This window comes from Patagioenas fasciata, chromosome 4, assembly GCF_037038585.1.
Source record: "Patagioenas fasciata isolate bPatFas1 chromosome 4, bPatFas1.hap1, whole genome shotgun sequence".
In the NCBI taxonomy this organism is placed as follows: domain Eukaryota; kingdom Metazoa; phylum Chordata; class Aves; order Columbiformes; family Columbidae; genus Patagioenas; species Patagioenas fasciata.
This window is the reverse complement of record NC_092523.1, coordinates 26832971-26853092: the sequence shown is the minus strand read 5'-3', so window position 1 is coordinate 26853092 and position 20122 is coordinate 26832971. Positions and strand designations below refer to the sequence as shown.

At 36.6% G+C, this 20122-nt stretch overlaps 1 protein-coding gene across 2 annotated transcripts in view; it reads left to right on the top strand.

Moving 5' to 3' along the window:
* Positions 1–12459, top strand: part of KCTD8 (potassium channel tetramerization domain containing 8) — a 95169-nt gene extending 82710 nt beyond the window's left edge. Inside the window, exon 3 of one of the 2 annotated variants that reach the window (XR_011738766.1) lies at positions 11139–11227. Coding sequence is in view for 1 of the 2 variants with exons in the window: in XM_065836971.2 (XP_065693043.1) it covers positions 11139–11599 (461 nt within the window). In the remaining variant the exon portion in view is untranslated. Of the gene's footprint in view, positions 1–11138 lie in introns of both variants that reach the window. The other variant, XM_065836971.2, reaches the window with a different exon arrangement.
* Positions 12460–20122: the final 7663 nt, after the last annotated feature.

Genomic DNA, 20122 nt, shown 5'->3' with positions numbered 1-20122 from the left:
AGGACACCAAATAGGATATAGAACTGAGCCTCTAAACCCACAGGGCACAGGATAAGCAGGTATTTACAGTTTGACCTAGGAGTCTGGGAGGGTAAACGCATCAGGGATGTGTTTCTGCAGTGTGAAGATGGAGTGAGTGTGTTTCTTTTTTGTCACTTCTGCACTTATAAAGCTTTCGTAAGTGCGTTGTCGGCTTTTCTTTTTTTTCTTAATTCTGCTTGTAACTTAATCATGCGTTAGAGGTAATTTCAAGAAAATGTTGAAGAAATAACAACTTAAGATACATTTGCATCCTTGATCCTGAGATTCTCTTGTAGTGCCCAGTATCCTGGTGTTGAAAGAATAAGAATGGACTTGTCCTTATAACCAGAAGGACTACAGTTGGAGCTTGAAGACTGGAGTCTGGGTCACCCTTCCAGTGATCAGCATTAATGAAGTAAACTTTCTGTCAGCACCACTTAGGGGAAAGAAACACTAAAGTCTTAAGGGAGTTTATGAGAGCAACATGTTAAAATGTCCTACTTCTGATACTATTCTCCTGATTCCTTTTTGTGGTAAACTGAGAATATCACTCTAGATAACTCTTATTAACTTTCAGATGCCAAATTAATACTTTAAAGATAACTTGGTGGATTTTAATATCAATTAACTAGTTCATTAAGGGAAAACATCACATCTAATAAGTAACTAATAAGCATTTTTCATAGACAGAATAAAAAATTTTAGCTCTTAACTGATAGCCACTAAAAAATAACCAGTGAAAACAGTCAAATAACAGTAGCACACAGAGCTGAGCACAAACCTACTTGACAGTTTGGAAACGAATGGCAAGCTCATATACCAGATGTTGCTGAGATATGCAAACAGTTTGAACTGCTTACTGTAGGAAGTAAAGTTGTGGAAGAGGTGCTTTTTATGCGAGTTGTTCTCATTTGTCAGGTATACCACTGCATCCATTTCTGAGATTTTCTTCAAGCATCAACATTATTTTAAGTACTGACATTTTCTGATTCGGGGCAAAAGTAAAATATTTCTATGGGTGGAGAAACAACAAATTTGTCATTCTACATGTAAAATGCATTTGTTTCTAAAAAAACCAAAACCCTTCAAACCTCAAGGTCACACTCAGTCTTACTGTTACTGGTATAATGTTTGTCTTTTTTTGTTATTACTCCCCTGTTAGTGGAGGTTAATATAGCATGTGACCATAACGGAAAAATTTGATGACTTATCTGAGGCTTCCTTCAGGAAGAAAATTCTTTACGGCTTCATTGAGTCTTCTTACTCTGAATAACTTACATACAAAATGCGAAGCATCTGGTTGACTCTGGAAGTTTGTGTTGTCTGTTAGGAACTTATCAGATAATTTTACAATATTCCTTTTGCTGTGAACCTTGTGGAAACTTGTTAAAATTTGCTTCTGGGATTTTGCAAAAGGTCTTGCAATCTGTTTGCTAAACAGTTGTCTCTTCAAGAATAATCGGGACGGTAGACATCTTTGGCTGTAAAGTATTGACTCAGAACTGTAGGCTTGAAATTGATAAAATCTGCCATGCATTGTATACAGTGGATGGATATTGGTGGTTTTCTGACTTTCAGCCTTTTGATGTTGATTCAGCTTGTATCTTATCTATTCTAAAAATTTCATTTAATTCTTGTATCTCCAGCAGAGCATCAATGCAGTAGCCATCTTTGATTCCACAAAATAAAAATATCCTCTTCAATATTTGACTCTGTCTGTAGTTGGACATGGAAAAATACGAATCTTTCCTGTTATCTTTAGCTTATCTGCCAAGAAAAGACACTTCTCAGAATGATGACAAATTTTTCAGACTAATATATTTAATAAAAAGCTGTGGATTCTTCATTGGTTTTACTGAAATGCAACAAATTGTCTGTGTCAGAATTTCACTGGATGTCCCGTATTTAAGTACTGTTGCCTACCACAAAATCCAGTTGGAAAAGTAACAAATGAAAGTAGTATGGTTTTGTTATTTGTTCAAAAGAAGGTTAAGGTGAAGTGCCTAAGGAATTCAAGTGGGGCATATCTTCGCATATCTTCTTATTGCATATCTTCTCTCACTCCAAATAAAAAAAAAATAGTTCCTTTTCTATATATTAATGAGTCTTTTTATATTGTGAATAATCTTAATATTTAAAATAGAGCCTGACTGGAATAAACAAATACATTTTCTTCATTGATTTATTTAACTCATTCTACTGTACGCTTTCTGGAAGTTAGTTCAACATCAGGTGGTAGTAAATGTGACAGAAAAATATTTTCATGTTGTTCTGTCGGTTGGTTGGTTGGTTGTTTTTTGTTTGTTTTTTTTTTTTTTTTTGTTTTGTTTTTGAAACAAAGCATATCACTTTCAGGCATGTGGTCCTAATCTGAAAGATGAATTGGTTCATTCACTTCAAGTACCATATAACCATTCACACACCATCGAGCTTAACACTATTAAAGGGTAATTTCCCCTGTGGGAGCTATGCCCAATACAGCTGCCATCTCTCCACAGTGTCTTTTTATCTTTCCATGGCAGGTAAGGAGATCTAAATAAACGGCTTCATCAAGAGTGCAATCACAGACACATTCTTCTTAATGAAATATCCATGAAATACCAAATAAACACTCCTAAAAGTCTTCTACTACTAAACAGTCTTAATACTCCTAAACTCCAAGAAGACTTCAGTGTACAGTTCCCACTTTGAAATTTTGTGTTGGAATCGAAACATGTAAGATGCCTCATGGTCTTGGCAGTGGAGGACAAGAAATATTATGGGAAAAATTGCATTTCCTAATGTAGCAAAATGTTTCAGAATAATCAAGGAGTATATTTTGCCTTCATCTCATAATCACCATGATTTTTTTTAAATTTCTCATCATTTCTTTAGCTTCTCTACAATGACTCATTGAACACTCTATTATTATTGGTTCTATATTCTAGCAAAGATGATAATTAAGTTGATGGCGAAGTTTTATTTAGAACATAGTATTTTCACATGTTCTTGCTCAAATATTTAGGGGCTAAAGTATTATCTGCCATAATTTTGTTTGATTTCACCTAAAGATGAATTTTCCAGGGATGTCAGTAAAAATATGCTTTCTGAGTAAAGTCCTGAAAAGTTATAGAAATCATTCTAACTTCCTTTTTTTTTTTTTCCCATAATAAGAGACAGCATTGTTCTACCATTTCTGCTGTTACCATTAAATCGCTTTCCTTTTAAGACTTTTTTTTGCATTCTCGCTAGAAAGAACAGGCTTTATTTTTGAATTAAGTTTTGTAACTGGAGGTCACAGAGTGTGTTGTCTTTGACTTGAATGGGGTCAACATTTAAGTCTAAAACCTTTTTTTGAAATGAGTGCAGTTTTAGACCCAGAATCACAGCTCAGAATCAGCTTGTTAGTAGAGCCAAGCATGTTTATATGGTCTGTAGGTAAGACTTAGAAGCTTTGTCAGAGCAAAAGGTGTATTTGCAATAATGTTTTGGTAACATGTGAGTAACCCAAGTGCTGTTCTTCATGTTAGGGAAGCCCTGATGAGGTTTGCAAGACCTCTCTGTGGCAGTCTCATCTGCAAGCTGACTTCCTTGGCTTTCTTAGATCACATAAAATTCAGGTTCTGCTCAAATTACTGAATTTAATGTGTCAACAGTGCTGGCCTTTTGCCCAGTAAATCAAAACCTCCCAGATACTAATCCTCTTTTGTGCCTGAGGGAAGTTAATTCACTTCTTCCAAATGAATATGTTACCCTGAGGTAACTGAAGGTGAAGGTAATGTTCTCTTCACTTTATTGAAGTTATTCTACCTTGCATTGACTAAAGCCAAGCCTGTGTTGGGTCAAAGAAGATGGAAGTGTGAATATTTGGCTATCCATAGCAATTTATTACTCATCTGAAAGGACGAAGAATGTAGGAAATGCTGAGTTTCAGTCCTCCTTTCTGAAAAATGCTTCACTATTACACACTAAGCTTAAGGGCCTTTTACCCAAAAAGTGGTTTGAAATTTTGTACCAGATAAGACCCAAACTGGAAAAGGAATATTTGTTTATTTATTTGTTTGTTTGTTTGTTTGTTTATTTATTTATTTAACTTGAAGTGATTTGAAACCACACAGCATAAAGTCTCCCACACAAAGTTTTGTTCCACTGAAATTTCTATGCTGTACTCTTCAATTCTTCCTGTAAATGCAACCTGTCAAGCTCAGAGCTTGTCAAAAGCACTCAGATATTTCTTAAAATAGTAGTAGTATTGTTTGCTTGGGATGTTCAGAATGAATAAATTTCATCCATAGGCAGAGGGGCAGCTAACCACTTAATTCCCGTATAGGCCTTCCTATTAGCCTTAAAATAGAAATTAGGTGAGGCATGGTCTGCCCTCTCCCTCCTTTCCCAACAGGACTAAGTTAGATGTAAATTGCAATACCTAAAATAAGGACACCATTTTCCTTGGCAAACTATATGGAGTTAAAAAAAACCTACATAAATTCTTACTGCTAAATCCAACCAGTGGATTTAGCTTGATTCTGCAGTGCATCAAAGAAGACAGGGTGCAATGGTCAGGAAGTCCTTTGTAAGTTTACATCCCATAAGGCTTTTTGTAACCTACAGATCTAGTCGTAAGAGGCAAGCTGAATGAATCCCTTGCTGCTCTCAGGGAGTGAATGCCTGTGTTGAGCTGTACCCTACAAACAGGATTTTGCTTCTAAAACTGGAGATATCATTAACATACCACAGAAAATGTCAGAGGTTTAGAGCTATCCTTTTATAGCTCTTAAAAATAATCTTTTTGAAAATAAAATCAAAGTTAAATTAGACATAAAAGATAATCACTTCCCATTGAAGTGTGATATTAAGTACTCAAAAGTCTGGTAATGAAAATGTTCCCACAGTAGCCATAACCTGTCATCAGATTTCACAGGTGACTTCTCTCTAAGGATTCCGTTTAGTTTAATAATTTGAAAGTTGATGAAAGATAATAAAAAAAATAGATCCATCATGATGTGAGATTTAATGAGTATTTTTTCTATTATTGTATATTAATTATAGCTATTTTTACTTAGATTCTTAAGATTAAATCTTAAAACGCAATCTTATATTCACTTTGAATATAATGTAATTTTGAGATAGTAACTAGAAGAAGAGTTCACTCAGGGGTTTAATATAGCTCTGTACCAGACTGAAGGTCTTGTGTAGCCTATAAAAATAAGGATTTTTCTCTATTCAAAACAATGTGAAAAAAATTTCATTTCATGCAAAATCATGTGCGGATCACATACTGCAAATATTTTTAAGCATGCAAAAATTATGAATCAAACTGCAAATAGTATTATTGGATTACATATCATTTGTTTTACAGATATAAAAAAAATAACTTTTCTTGCTTTGTTGTGTTTCTGAGCCTTCCAATACAATCAATCAATTTAAAACCTTGAGGTCCTGTTTTCATATTCGATTAAATTAGTTAAAAACACGAAACACTTCACATTATATTTTTATTAACAATTCTTCTGCAATGTATTTAGCATGCATTCTCAATAAATATAAAGTTTTTGCTAAAAATTTTAGGATATGAAGAGTTAGTTCTGTTTATAGCTATATCTGTTCAAAGGAACATTTAATTGGGTTATTTGATTATTATCTAATATATGTAATAGATTAAAAAAAAATTACATTTGAAGTAACAGAAAATTATGAAGATAAAATACTCCAAGAACCTTTTTTTTTCACTAAAATTGCATCATAGAAAAAGTAAAGATTTTGGGTTTGTTTAGTTGGTCTTTTTTAATTGTTTAGCTTTTTTATTTAATTCAATAAACAGGTTTAATTTTTTAGTGTCGTAAGGGGACTGATAAAACACAAATCATTTAACTTTTTCATGTGTATTTTCTGGACCAACATTAAAAGTAGCGACTCTTCAACAGATTCCATTCTTCCTGATTTGGGTACTGCATATTGAACACATTTAAAATGTTGGATTTATTTTGTTTCTTAATGACTAATTTTATACCAGCTTAAACTCTTATCTATGTGTCTTACATCCAGCTATAACTGTTTTACTCCAAAGCTAAGATTTTCCATCCTTCATATAATTGTTATTAAAATAGCTAATCTCAGCAATCTAAGCATATGTTCACAGGTTCATTTACATTCCACAGTAAAAATAAACTGATTTGTAAAAACAAATTATCTTTGAGACACTGTAGGAATAAAGTAGCTGAGTGAGGAAGAAGTTAATTTGTGCATCTGCCACTGTACATACAATAAACTGGACATCTGACCTGTGGAGAGAGGAGAATAGAGCAGGCAGGTTAATTGGATTTGAATACGACTTCCTTCATTTTAAGCCTGTTGTACTAATATTTAAGAAAATAAGTGTATACAAGAACTGCAATATAGATAAGCAGAATATCATTATTTTATGCTTTTAATGTTTCCAGTGTGGTATTTTTGTCTGTTGCTGGAGATAGAGCTAAAGAAATCTTCAAATTCAGTTTGCATTTTATGGACATCCATAAACAATCTAGTCTTATCTAAGGTTTATTTGACTTCCAGAAATTCATGGCTACAATTTTCAACCAATAGTTACTGGTCAGTGGATGGTTTGTTGTAGTATTTGTTGTGTTCTGTTCCTGACTGGAGCTCTTATGCTTAGTTATTGTTTGACATGGAAGTCAGCGCAGCCTTCTTCTGGTTCCTGTTTCGGTTGTTGTAACTGGTAGAAGTAAATTTTCCCTGAAGAGAATTAGGTTTATAAGTTTTTAGTTAGTTTTCCATGAATACTTTGTAGTAATTGCTTGAAACTGATTATTTTTTCAGTCAGCTCTGGCAGGTGATATTTGCTAATATGTGCAGAGACCACTAAATGTAGTCAAAGTAAATGTAATATGGCTTCCGGATTAGATAAATGTGGTTGAGATACTCTCTCAGGTCTGCTGGACTTGGGAGTCTGGTAGCTGCTGTGGTAGAAGTGGAAAGTCCAGTTATATGGAGAGATTACTTTCTGACTTTCTTGAAAAATGGAAGTCATTTAAAAGCAATAAAGGAAAAAGAAACATTGGGAAATTCAGTGTCTACTGGAACTGCATGGAGAAGCTGGAGAACAAGCAACAGATGGGAGATCCTAGAAAGGACAGGAACAGGAGGGACAGGTAGTAAGTCAGTGAAGTTTTGTAGTGTTATATGCACAGTGGAGCAAATACACTTTCTCTGAGTTTTTAAGAACTGTTCTGCGCTCCTGGGAATAAGTAGTTTCAGGTAGAGTAAACTTCCTGAAGGTATTTGGTGTTATTCTGGAAGGGCTGAGGAAGTACACTGAACGCAGAATTCCATCACACAATCCCAGCCACAGATGAATGTGCCAGCATATAGGGTAATAAGGATATGTTTTCTGAATTACAGATGTAGCTAAATTTATCTTATAATTCTTGATGTTGAAAATCAAATATTTTTTGAGGATTCTTTCTTACAAATTCTTTCATGTTTCAGGAGGCGGAAAATATTGCTAGAAAAGCCTCCTCTCTAGCAGAACTGTCACTTCTGTTAATAACACACTATTGAGCGAGAAGTGCAGGAGCATATAAAAAATTCTTTGCGAGGGAGGATTTGTTAATTTTTAAAAGGAGAGGTGTGGGAGAAACCTGTGTTTGGATTAAAGTCATTGTGAATTTAGGCGATCCAGTGAAGCATACAGAGTTCAGTGCTGTAAGGTACTGAACCTCAGGGCTCTGATCAAAAAAATCATTTAAATACCTGCTTATTGTCAGACTCCTGAATAGTCTTGTAGCAGGAAATGGATTTTTTATATTACTGAAGTTGTATTTCAGTGGGTTTTTTTAAATAGATACTTAGCATATTGCAAGTTTGAGCCCTTGGAAAAAAAGGCATACCAATAAAGAAGTAAGTATAAAGAGACCAACTAGAAATACTGTCTTGATTTATGAGGTTAGAGCAAGAAAAATGGACAGAACAGAGTTAAATACTACAGGGTGTTGATAACAGAAAACTTCAGTTTCTTAGTCATAGATAGTGTTTTTACATTTGAAGCGAAGTCTGTAAACTAGATTAGATGTTGATGTTAATCATATTATTGAAAATCAGAGTAACAAGACTGATTAACAACCTGGTTTTATAATCACATACTGAAAAACCAGAGTCATTCCTTAATGCCAGATGACTCTCTGGATTCAGCATAATCATACAATGGTTTTGAGGCATGAAATGTCAGATACAACAAGCAAAGGAAGTTACGTAAATGTATTTAAGGACGTGAACATATTTCTGGAAAAGAAAGTGGAGGGAAGTTGCTACACACATGCACTAAATATTTGAGTTCAATATAATGAAGTAGAAAATTGCTTGTGGTTTTCACTAAGAATAATGTAAGTACAAGTCCTGATGGACTGTTGTCTCTTCAGATCTTGATTATTCATGGGCTTCTCTAGGCAGACTACAGGAATGTGACACAGCATCCTTGGATGCTGGCTAAAACAAGAGAAACAGACTATTGAGTGCTGCTGTTGTTTTATTACTATTTATTGGCTTTTGTGTTTTCCTTTGTTTTGTTTTCCCCTGTGTCTCATATAAAATATTGAAATCTTCTTAGATTCTTTTGAATCATAGAACTGCACTGTCAAAAAGACACTACGAGTGTTCATATTGCTTCTGCATTCTTTATAATTGTAATTCTATTTCTAATTTGTAATTTTGAAAAACAGAATACTAAGTGGCTCAAAAATATATTTGCAAATCTGTCCCAGTAACTCAAGGCTGAGATGTCATACCCTGAGTTTTGGCATTTGCAAAGGCAGTTACTTGATGCTGGTGGTGTTTGGGTAAGCTGTAAGGGTAATCTAGTTTTGTAAGATATTTAGTTACCTAAACTCTTTGGGTTCTTTCAGGATTTGTAGCAGATACACAACTGCAAGTGAAGTTCCACTCTTCATTTCCATTTTTGTGTTTAAACATCTTTAAAATTTTTCTCTTTGGTCTGATCCAATGCTTCTTGAACTCTGTAGATATTTCTGTCAGCTTTAGATAGTGTCCTAAATTAACATTGTGACGTTTATATGATGCCATCATAGCACCATTTCACTTCTCAGCTGAAGTTTTGAAATAAGGCTTCAGAAATTAAAATGCTTGTGCAGAGTTAGCAGCTACCACTTAATTTTCACATTCACATTCTGCTTAAAACTTCAAAGCAAAAATGATATCTGGAGAGAATAACAGCCTAGATCCGATTTTCAGTTGTGTGAAGTGGTGAGCAGTGTCTGCTGATGGGCCATTACAGCTCTCCCCCTGCTATTGCAGCGAACCTCTCTATTGGTAACTTCATAACCTTCTTCTCCCTGCCACTTTATGCAGTCAGAGATGTATAACTGAATCCTGAGCTTGTGCTGAGGCAAGTGTAGGATAATAACTGACAGCAGGAAGTGTAGTGAAATCACTATGGGATAAAATAAAAAAACCCTGGACTCTGTCAGTAGTGAGCAATCTCTTTGTTATCCCCAGATTAATACTCCTTTTCCTGTCTGGGGCTTCTGCAGAGTTGACATCTGCAGAGCATGGTATCAGTAGACTGTTCTGGGAAGGTGAATTAAGAGCTTTCAAAAAAACCTGAAGCCCTTGGAATATTTCTACTGAAGTAAAGAGTTTGCAAATTTTATGGCAGCATTTTCCTAATGCTACAAAATCTAATTTATCGTAATGAACTTCTTGGGTTGTAATGGCAAATGAGCTCATTTAAACTTGCATGCAGGGATTTCTGGTGCAGATAATCTGTGAGTGTGGTGGGTTGACCCTGACTGGAGAGGTGACGGAAAACACAACTAAAGGTTCGTGGGTCGATACAAGGACAGGAAAATCATTCAGCAGTTACCACCATGGGCAAACCAGAATTGACTTGGAGAGGTTAGTTTAATTTATTACCAATCAAATCAGAGTAGGATAATGAAAAATAAAAACAAATCTTAAAAACACCTTCCCCCAACTCCTCCCTTCTTCCGGGGCTCAACTTCACTCCTGATTTTCTCTACCTCCTCCCCACCAGCAGCACAGGGGGATGAGTTCATTACATGTTGCATCTGCTACTCCTTCCTCCTCAGGGGAAGGACTCCTCACACTCTTTCCCTGCCCCAGTGTGGGGTCACTCCCATGGGAGACATTCCTCCATGAACTTCTCCAACGTGAGTCCTTCCCATGGGCTGCAGTTCTTCACAAACTGCTCCAGTGTGGGTCCCTTGCACAGGGTGCAGACTTTCAGGAACAGACTGCTGCAATGTGGGTCCCACACAGGGTCATGAGTCGTGCCAGCAAACCTGCTTCCATGGGGACTCCTCTCTCCACGGGGCCACAGTTCCTACCAGGAGCCTGCTCCAGCACAGGCTTCCCGTGGGGTCGCAACCTCCTTTGGTCACATCTACCTACTCCAGTTTGGGGTCCTCCCTGGGCTGCAGGTGGATCTCTGCTTCACTGTGGACCTCTATGGGCTGCCAGGGGACAGCCAACCTCACCATGGTCTGCACCTCAGGCTGCAGGGGAATCTCTGCTCCAGTGCCTGGACCACATCCTGCCTCTCCTTCTTCACTGACCTTGGTGTCCGTGGAGCTCTTTCTTTTACATATTCTCACTCCTCTCTCCTGGCTGCTGTTACACAGCAACTTTTCCCCATTCTTAACTGCATTATCCCAGAAGCAATGCCACCATCACTGATGGGTTCAGCCTTGGCCAGCAGCAGGACCATCTTGGAGCTGTTTGGCATTGGTTCTGTTGGACATACAAGAATCTTCTGGTGGCCTCTCCCAGAAGCCAGTTCTGTAGCCTCCCCTGCTGCCAAGACCCTGCCATGTAAATCCAATACAGTGAGCATTATGCACATTTCATTATCTGGATTCTTAGACAGGTAGTAAAGTTATCCTTGCTGTAAACATTTTTAGGAGTGAGAATTTTGACAGTTGAACACACATGTAGGACCAGTTCTTCAAACTGTGTACCAGTCTGGTATAGTTCTTTTGACTGAAAGGAAACACCATCAATTCACCCCATCTGAGACTGAGTCACTTTTTTCTAAATAGTAGCTGATCAGTTTTCTGTGTAAACCAGTGCTTGCTTAATGCTTTTTCTTTCCTGCCTTGTATTAGGGCCTCCCCAGCGAACTGTTTCCCCCAAGCAAGACCATGAAGAAAGGAAGCATGACAAAGTCTTGGACAAGGGCAGTGAGAGTGGGACTTCCTGTAACGAGTTGTCCACCTCGAGCTGTGACAGCCACTCAGAAGCGAGTACCCCCCAAGAAAATGCCAGCAGCACTCAGCCATCTACAGCGCACCAGCCAAATACTCTGACTTTGGATCGTCCATCTAAGAAAGCCCCAGTGCAGTGGATGCCACCACCAGACAAACGCAGGAACAGTGAACTCTTTCAAACTCTCATTAGCAAGTCCAGAGAAACAAATCTTTCCAAAAAGAAGGTATGTGAGAAGCTAAGTGTTGAGGAAGAAATGAGAAAATGTATCCAAGATTTTAAAAAAATCCACATTCCAGATTACTTTCCAGAGCGCAAACGTCCCTGGCAGTCTGAACTCTTACAGAAATATGGGTTATAGTAATTAACTCTTTAATGACATATCTCTGGGGCATTTGATGTTTATTAAGTTACCACTAACTTACTCATGTCCTCCTTCTGGCCAACTCTGCCACCAGAGCTATTTCTGCTGCTTATTTATTTCAGTGAACAGTGGATGTTGGATAGTACATGGTTTCTTTAAAAATATATATAAAAAGATAGAAACTTTAAAAATACAAAAGGCGTCTCATCTAAACCACCTCTTAATAGAAAAGAAAAATGTGCATGGTCAAGAAAGATGGTTTTTGAACTGTAGTCTGTTGAGCTTCATCATTGTTTTGGAACCAACCAAATAAAAGTCTCAATCATCAGTTAATGCCTTGTTTTATGTCACCAATAAAAATGACTCAGACTTTCTATGAAGGAAGAGAAACAGGGTTTAAAATTCAATGGAACTGGTTTCAGAACTAATTCCCAAGGTTCTTTCAATGTTAATGCAATAAAGCAAATACCTATTTTGCATGAGCACAATATTACAAACAAATCACACAAGAACAAGAGGTTGTCTGTTGCTTGGAGAATTATTTGTTTGATGCCAAGCCTATAAATGTAAAATGTCTAAGGGATTGAATTTACTATGTTCTCGATCTGTGATTTTTTTTGTGTGTACAGTGTTCTGTATGTAAGGATGGTGTAAATATGCCTTATACTGTTTTATTATTGCACCAACAATGTTCATCTATTAGTGCTTGTCAGGATTATTTCTGTGAAATGCAAACTTATGACAGATTGTGAAAACTGGTTTGATGGTCTGAAAGTTTCTGTTATGTTAGTCACTAAAATTGGAGAAAAATAAAAGAGACTTTAATGTATTTATTAAAAGAACCATCTGGTAGATTCTCTTGGCTGTTATCTCCTCTCTTTTCTAAAAATAGAATCAAGCAAATTTTTACTTTTTGTTTAATGTTTTCATGACTACTCTTCTAAAAAAAAAAACAAAACAAAACAAAAAACCACGTTTCAAGGGTGTGTGAAAAATATTTATGGTAGTACCATTTAATTGGAACCACCATACAGACTTTCCAAGAGGAAGAGAGTTACAATAAGAAGCAGCAGTGAATGAACTAAAAAAACTTAAAAACCCAAGTGGTCTTACTAACAGAGCTGAAAGCAGTTCCAGTTTGACAAGTTCACAAAAATCAGCTTAGAAATGGAAGATTTAAAATATCACAACAGAGTGTGCTATGTTTACAAATGAAAAGTTTTCTATGAATAGTCAACTGTATATGACAAACCTCTTTTCTCAGACCACATACAGGAAAATCAGTACCTTTCTCATTACAACACCACCAAGAAAATGACTGTGATTCAGCCAGCCATAGTTAGAACAGGTAAGGACCTCTAGTTTGCAAGAGAGCTACTGAGTTCTTACAGACTTGCAATTATTACTGTGTGCACACACACACATTTAGAAGGGTCCATCACTGTATATATTATACAGCACGAACTGTACAATTGTGTCAGAAGAGATGTTTTTTATCCGATGGTAATTTTAACTGTTTAGCTAAACAGGACTTCTTGTGTGGTAATTTCCAGGGTTATTCCTGATGTCTATATTACTTTTTAGTCCTTGAACAGACCAGTGTAAGAAAAGACTGCATACTTGTGATAGTAGCTCAGCAACTTCATTCACTTTTTTTTTCTTTTTTTTTTTTTTTGACCTATCTAAAGCTAGCTACTCTCTTATTCAGTTAATCATTTGGCTTCAACATTTCATCTTTTGCAAACAATTTTATAATTTGAAAGAATCTATCTGGGACAAGTGGTGCAGTTTAGTGTGAAATCATTTGCCTTCTCATATCTACCCTCATGTTTCCTGCTTGCTTCTTTCTCTGAGGTCCAAAAGACTCATTCCTTCTTTTGAAAGTTCCTTGCTTCTTAGGCATATTTAGCATTTGATTTCTCTCTCTGTTTTAATCTTTGGCTTCCTAGTCTTTACCAGATGAAACTTCCAACTATTTAACCATTTAACTATTTAACTAGCATTAGTAAGTCATGGTTACAGTGGATAAAATTCTGTTTTGTTTTGTCCAAATTTAAACTATTTTTGAGAGCTCTTGAAAATCTCACACTGAGTCTTCACCTAGCCTTTTGAATCTGTCTTCATTGCACTTCTCACACCTTCTGCCGTTTTCTGTTACCTTTGTTTAGGCTAGGTTTCCATCTGGGATGATACCTTTTAAGTTCAGACAGCCTCTTGAACCTTCTCATAAAACCTTGCCGATGAGTTTGGATATTGATTTGCCTTCCAAGTTAGTACTACAGGCAGTACCTGTTTATGGTGCACTTAGGTGTTTGACCTCTCCATCCATTTTAATTTGTCTGCATATAGATGTTTTTATGAGCTTCCTAATTTTTTTCTTTTAACATACTACTTGAAATTTCTTACATCATTTTTAACTTATTCTTGAGCAGAAATTAATATTATCTTAATACATGGGCAGCATAAAATTTATTATAACCTTAACCTCTTTCCATGTGTTCACGAGGCATGTGAGTGATGTGACAGATAAACTACATTGCTGTTACTTAGCAACCACACTGGCTTCTTAAGTGTTTTGGGTTTGGAATTGTACGGTGTACGCTGTTCTGCTTTCAGAGTGAAAAACTGTAATGTGTTATAGTCAGAGAGAAAGTGGGAGAAAACCATGGCTCCTATGAATGCTTCAGTCATGTTCTCTAATTCCCATTGCATTTTTCATCCAGTTCACACAGTGGTAGCTCCAACCCTATCTATATGGTTATTAATCTAGTTTTCAGATTGCAGCCTGTGATTAGGTAGAAAGCAAAATGAGAGGCTTGGTGGAAGAGAAGAGCTAGTGGATGGTTGAATGGATAAGGTTGGTAAGAAATTCCCTCGTGTTAAAAGAAAACTGTAGTAGAGGCAGAAAAGGGTAAAGGCTGGGGGATTTAATTGTTACCCTTCATCTTCCGTTTTTCTTACTTTCCTGTGATAGCTGCTTTTTTCTTTTTTTCATTTCAGTCTCATTTTTCTCTTCTTTCCATCTAATCACTTTGTTACACAAAGGCACAGTCTACCATGAGAACCTGTGCCTTTTATTGGACTTCTGTGGAGGTGGGCAGTTAATTAAAATTCCACTCCATAAGAATTTTATTATTTTAAAACAGAATGCTCTTCTGGAAATGAAAGAAAGATTGAGATATTGACATTTGTCAGTCTTAAATTTAAAAAAGGAATGTAAATAGTAAAGTTTGTATTTTTCTTTCAATATTTCAATTATGATTTTTATCTTAATTTCAAGTTTTATAGGGTTGTGTTTTACTATTATATTTAGGATAGAATCATAGAATAGTTTAGGTTGGAAGGAAGCCCTAAAGGTCATCTAGTCCAACCCCCTCTGCAATGAGCAGTAACGTCTTCAACTAGATCAGGTTATTCAGAGCCGTGTCCAGCCTGGTCTTGAACACTTCCAGGGATGGGGCATCCACAGGTTCTCTGGGCAGCCTGTTCCAGTGCCTTATCACCCTCATGGTGAAGAATTGCTTCCTTATATCTAATCTAAGCCTACCCTCTTTTAGTTTTAAACCATTGCCCCTTGTCTTATCATAACAGGCTCTATGAAACAGCTTGTTTCCATTTGTCTTATAAGCCCCCTTTAAGTATGGAAAGACCACAGTGACGTCTCCCTGGAGCCTCCTGTTCTCCAGGCTGAACCTGACCTCCCTGTCCTCCATGTGTCTTAGTGTATCTTCTAGGAGGATCTGTTCCATGATTTTCACAGGCATAGAGGTGAGGCTGACAGGTCACTGCTTCCCAGAGTCCTGTTTTCTACCCTTTTTAAAAACAAGTGCAACAGGTGCAAATTTAGTTTAGTGTCATTAATGGCCAAGTAGTTTTTAGTCAGCAGTTGTTATTATAAACTGTAAATGACAATTGCTTTGATAAAATCTATTAAAAAAAAAAAAAACACAAAGAAGTAATATAACATAAATAACATAAATTAAGCGTATTTCTATAAGGAATGTAATTCTTATAAAAATGAATTATTTATTTTTGAGAATTTTTTGTAGATCAACACAGTCCCTTAAATCATGATCTTATTGGGAATTCAACATGCTTTTCAGCCTTTAATTGTTAATTTTTAATATGTTCAGCAATATAGAAAGCTATATTCTACACTATGTTTAAAGACTTGGAACTGATAAAAACAAAACAAATCTTCCTTCACCAGCAGTCTCCCAGTTAAGCTAATATTTCACAGGATTAATGTATGAGAATCTGCTGCAAAAATACTGTTATCATTGCCCTTCTTTATTCACTATGAAAGTTAATTTTAGGGCCTCACAATGGATGTTATATGTACCAATTTTTATATATTTTATTGTTCTAACTGAACAGATGGGAAATAGAGATACAGTTTTGCCATGCAGTGATGTTCACACCTTTAAAATATGTGAACAAAGATCAGAATCACAGAATATATTGTTGAAGGAATATTTCTGAGCCCTTCTTCCACTAACAGAAATTTAGAAGTCTTAGAATAATTGAAATTAATTCTGAAACAGAATTTTAGAATTCATTTTGATTCACTTTGAACTAATAAAAAAATGTTAAATAGTATAAAAAGCATAATTTTATGTCTTTCTTTAAAAGAAAACTACTTAGGCAAAACAATTTGACTTGTAAATTCTGTCTTTGTTCAAGCAATGATATTCAAAAATATACTTCCTACTAGAGGCGGAAAATCCAATTTAGTATACTTGGTAATGAGAGGACAATGTTGGATTCCCTCTATGAGAGTCTCACGTTCTGAACCAAGCTCTTTGGAGCGCTCAGAAATTCTCAAGAAACCTTTAACTTTTCCAGAATCACACTGCTGGTATGGCTTACCATAAAAATAGCATGTACACTTCAGTTTATATATGGCAGGCTGTAAAGTAGTTTCTTCTTTTCCAAAATCTGTTATCTAGAAGTAATTTTCAACCTGTTTCATGTTTTCTGCTCTACTCTTCTCTTTTTGCATGGACATGGACATTGCATTGGACTATGGACGTTCTTATAATCACTTTTTTTTTTAAAAGCTTGTCCATTCCTTACTTGAAGTCATATATCTGAATTCAGAAGCGACTCCTGCAGTCTTCACACTGGAAGATGATGAGGCAAGATGGGCACACTGGGAATGTTGCTGGTTTGAATAACCTCAGCAACGCTGGCAGAAGATGCCATAAAGCACAAGTTGGAAGGCAAAGTCACATCACCCTACATCTCGTGCTCTCTTGCAGACTGTCAGGCATCAAAGGTTTCCAGAGCTGCCCAGTCACCCAGTGAAGTGAGCCATAAAGACATTATTCACTGATAATTGAGCCACTAGTCTTACCAGCATCCAGTTTGCCATTCACAACTGCTGTGTGTTGGTACTACAGCTAAATCGGCCACCCTAGTTCAGATATGGTCATGCTGGGTTGCACAAGGCTGCTGTAGGTAGAAACTACTACTCACACAGTATGTCTGTTCATGGAGATATACTACTTATTGCAGGCTGCTGCAGTGGCTACCTGCCTTTACAGAGGCATGCCCTGCATCACTGCATTTGAACGGGGACCATTGTTTTATTCTGATGGATCATCACTGTTTGCACGGAAAACAGCTGTCCTGTGGGACCAAAACCTAGCGTCCTTACCTTCCCAGCAGAAGATCTATTTTGCTGTAGCATACTGTTCCTTTGAAACTGAGCTTGTGACAGTGTGAAATGGGATGCTGGGAAAACTGAGTACAAATGGTGCCCAGAAGAGAAACTCAGCACTGACTGCGCTCCCATCTGTTTGCAGCCTGGCACCCTGGAAATCCTCAGCTGCAAGCATTAGATTGTATAAGACACATTGGGGAAAAGAATAAATGGAGTGAGTACAGTCAATGATAAATATAAGAGAATAACTATTTGGGATTTTTCTCCTCTCCTAAGGGCTCCTTTTCTTGCTGGGCCATCTCTTCTCCTCAGATAATAAGAAAGGAAAGGGGATTGTGAAAAACAATAACAGAACAGATGGAGGTAGTGGGAATTTCTGTGTCTCTGTGTTGCACTGCCTTTTAAATTCCTATATTTCTTCACAATGCTACTTTATGTTCATTTATATACAGAAAAAGGGACTGTAGAAATAGCTTGATGGGATTGGTTCTGAGATTCTAGATCATATAATCTTTCATACACATATTAGATGAAATACTAGTATTGAGCATGTTACATGTTTCTTACAATGCAGTATAATTTTTACCAAGAATTCACCCCAGAACAGATGAGTGCCAGTAACAAGAAGTAAATTAAATTAACATAAAAGGAAGGGAGAGCACAAATAGACAATAAATAATCTTTCCAGATTCTGAAGCAGCACTTCATGATGAAATACTATCACTTTATATATTATTGGTTTAACATCTGTGCAATTAGTTTCATATTGATCAATTTGTAATGCACCTAACACTTAGATTCCTCATGATAAATTTCTGCAAAATTGTTTTCTTCATAGATGTATACTGTACATCTTAAATGGAAATTTTGACAGCAGGCAACACCTGATGGAATATTTGTCATCCCTTCTAGACTGCTAGGTTGGCCAAGGATGAAGTGTGGAAACCATCAATCAATGACCCAATAAAACTTTTTCTGTTTCTCTTCCTATTTTAGTGAATTGTGTGTTACATGTGGTATCATTTTTCTGTCAAAGGTGGCATTAGATTCGATGCAGCACTAAACAGTCACTGACACTTTGGTCCTGAATTGTTCTGATTTATACCTACCCTTAATTTAATTTACATTAGTAAGTTTCTGTCATCAGCTGTTGAGATGGCTGCTGAGTGATTGAACACATGCCATACAGTCCAGAAATGAGCTTAAACAAGACAGGGTTAAAAACACTGTGGATTTGAAGGCATCCCCAAGGGTTAGAAGCCTCCAGGGCATGGCATGTGATGCTTCCATCTCCAGACAGGAAGGGGTGGGAAGCCCTTGTTTACCCTTCCCCAAGGGAAAGCTTGATTTCACTAAACCTGGTCTTTGGGAAAAAAAGCAGTTGCTCCTTCACAGGCTTCATGATGTTAGTCCAGAATGTCCTTGTGGAAAAACTAAGCAGCGCCCTCTTGGTCCTTGAAGAGAAAGGAGGCTTGGCTTCTGTTTTTGTGACTACAGTCATTAAATATATGTGAATGATTGCCTGGAACTTCCCTGGCAAATATCTCTGCTGATATGATGTATAAATGTGCCTTTTTGAACAGGTCTTGTTACTCTCCTTGAACTTCTTCCAACTGTTCAGTACTCTTTTGGGAAAGAGGTACACACAAATGCACATATTCTAGTTTTGGTCAGGAATGGAAGGGCAGAGATAGGAAAAAAAGATTGTTCCCTTCCTGCACTGTGATGTTTCCATATATAGAATTCATTATTACATGCTCTTTTTTACTGCCTCTTTATATTGCAAACTTATGTCTGGTCCAAATCACTTCTCTTCACTTGTTTTTTTAAACATCTCTTTCTCCTGATTACTTCAGCCTTCTGGAAATACACAGTACAGATTTTCAATTATTTCTAACCAGACCACTTTCTTCAAAAGTTCAGTCACATTTTACCATTCTGTATGTTTCTAATTACTCTTGAGTCTTTCTTTTTCTTTTCCTCTTTCTTTTATTTATTTTTTTTTTTTATTTAACTAAACTTCATGCACATCCTACTTACTTTAGCTTAGATAATGAGAGAAGATGGCAAATAAAACATGAGATAGATTTTCAAAGGCACATAGGTGAGAGACCCCCAGTTCCCTGTGGCATTTACTGAGACTTGGGTACATTTTTTTCCCCTGTCTCTAAAAAACTCATACTGTCTCTGCAGTGATCTTTATGCCTTTCCCCTCATTTCATTAGGACCTGTCAATCATCTTTAACTGTAGCTTTCTACTTCCACTCCAAGTCAATTTGAATTAATTTTACAAGTAAAGTTTCTTGAAATTGAAATCAGGAATCATTACACTGTCCCATTCCCTTCATCCACTAATTCTGTAGTGCTTACTGAAAAGAATAATCAAGTTTATTTGACAAGAGCTGTTTTTTTAATACTCTTTGTGAGTCTGTTTCATTCCCACACTGTGGTAAACAGCAATTGCCTGAACCAGCCTGTGATAGGCACCTCAGCAGGAAGCAAGTAATGGTGCTGCTCTGTGGGGTACAGAAATGAGAAGAACTCTTATGCATTCAAGCTTCTAATAAATTAGTTGTACATCAGTGTTTCTGAAAATCTACAGAAGATTTCTGTGTTCCTTTGTAAGTCTAAACACAGTGAAGCTGTCATGGAGGGAAAGAAAGGGTAAAAAAGAAATGAAATAGAAGACTGAGAACAGGACAAAAAGTTTCTCTATGGCTTTGAAGGTGATTCAGGTGGTTTTCTCCAGGCTTCAAGAACTTGGGGAGCACTGAGATCTTTAGGTGCTTTAAATTCATCCTCCCCACATGATTATCTTGATTGTCTGCTGAGGGACATCCTGTGGAGGGAGGACC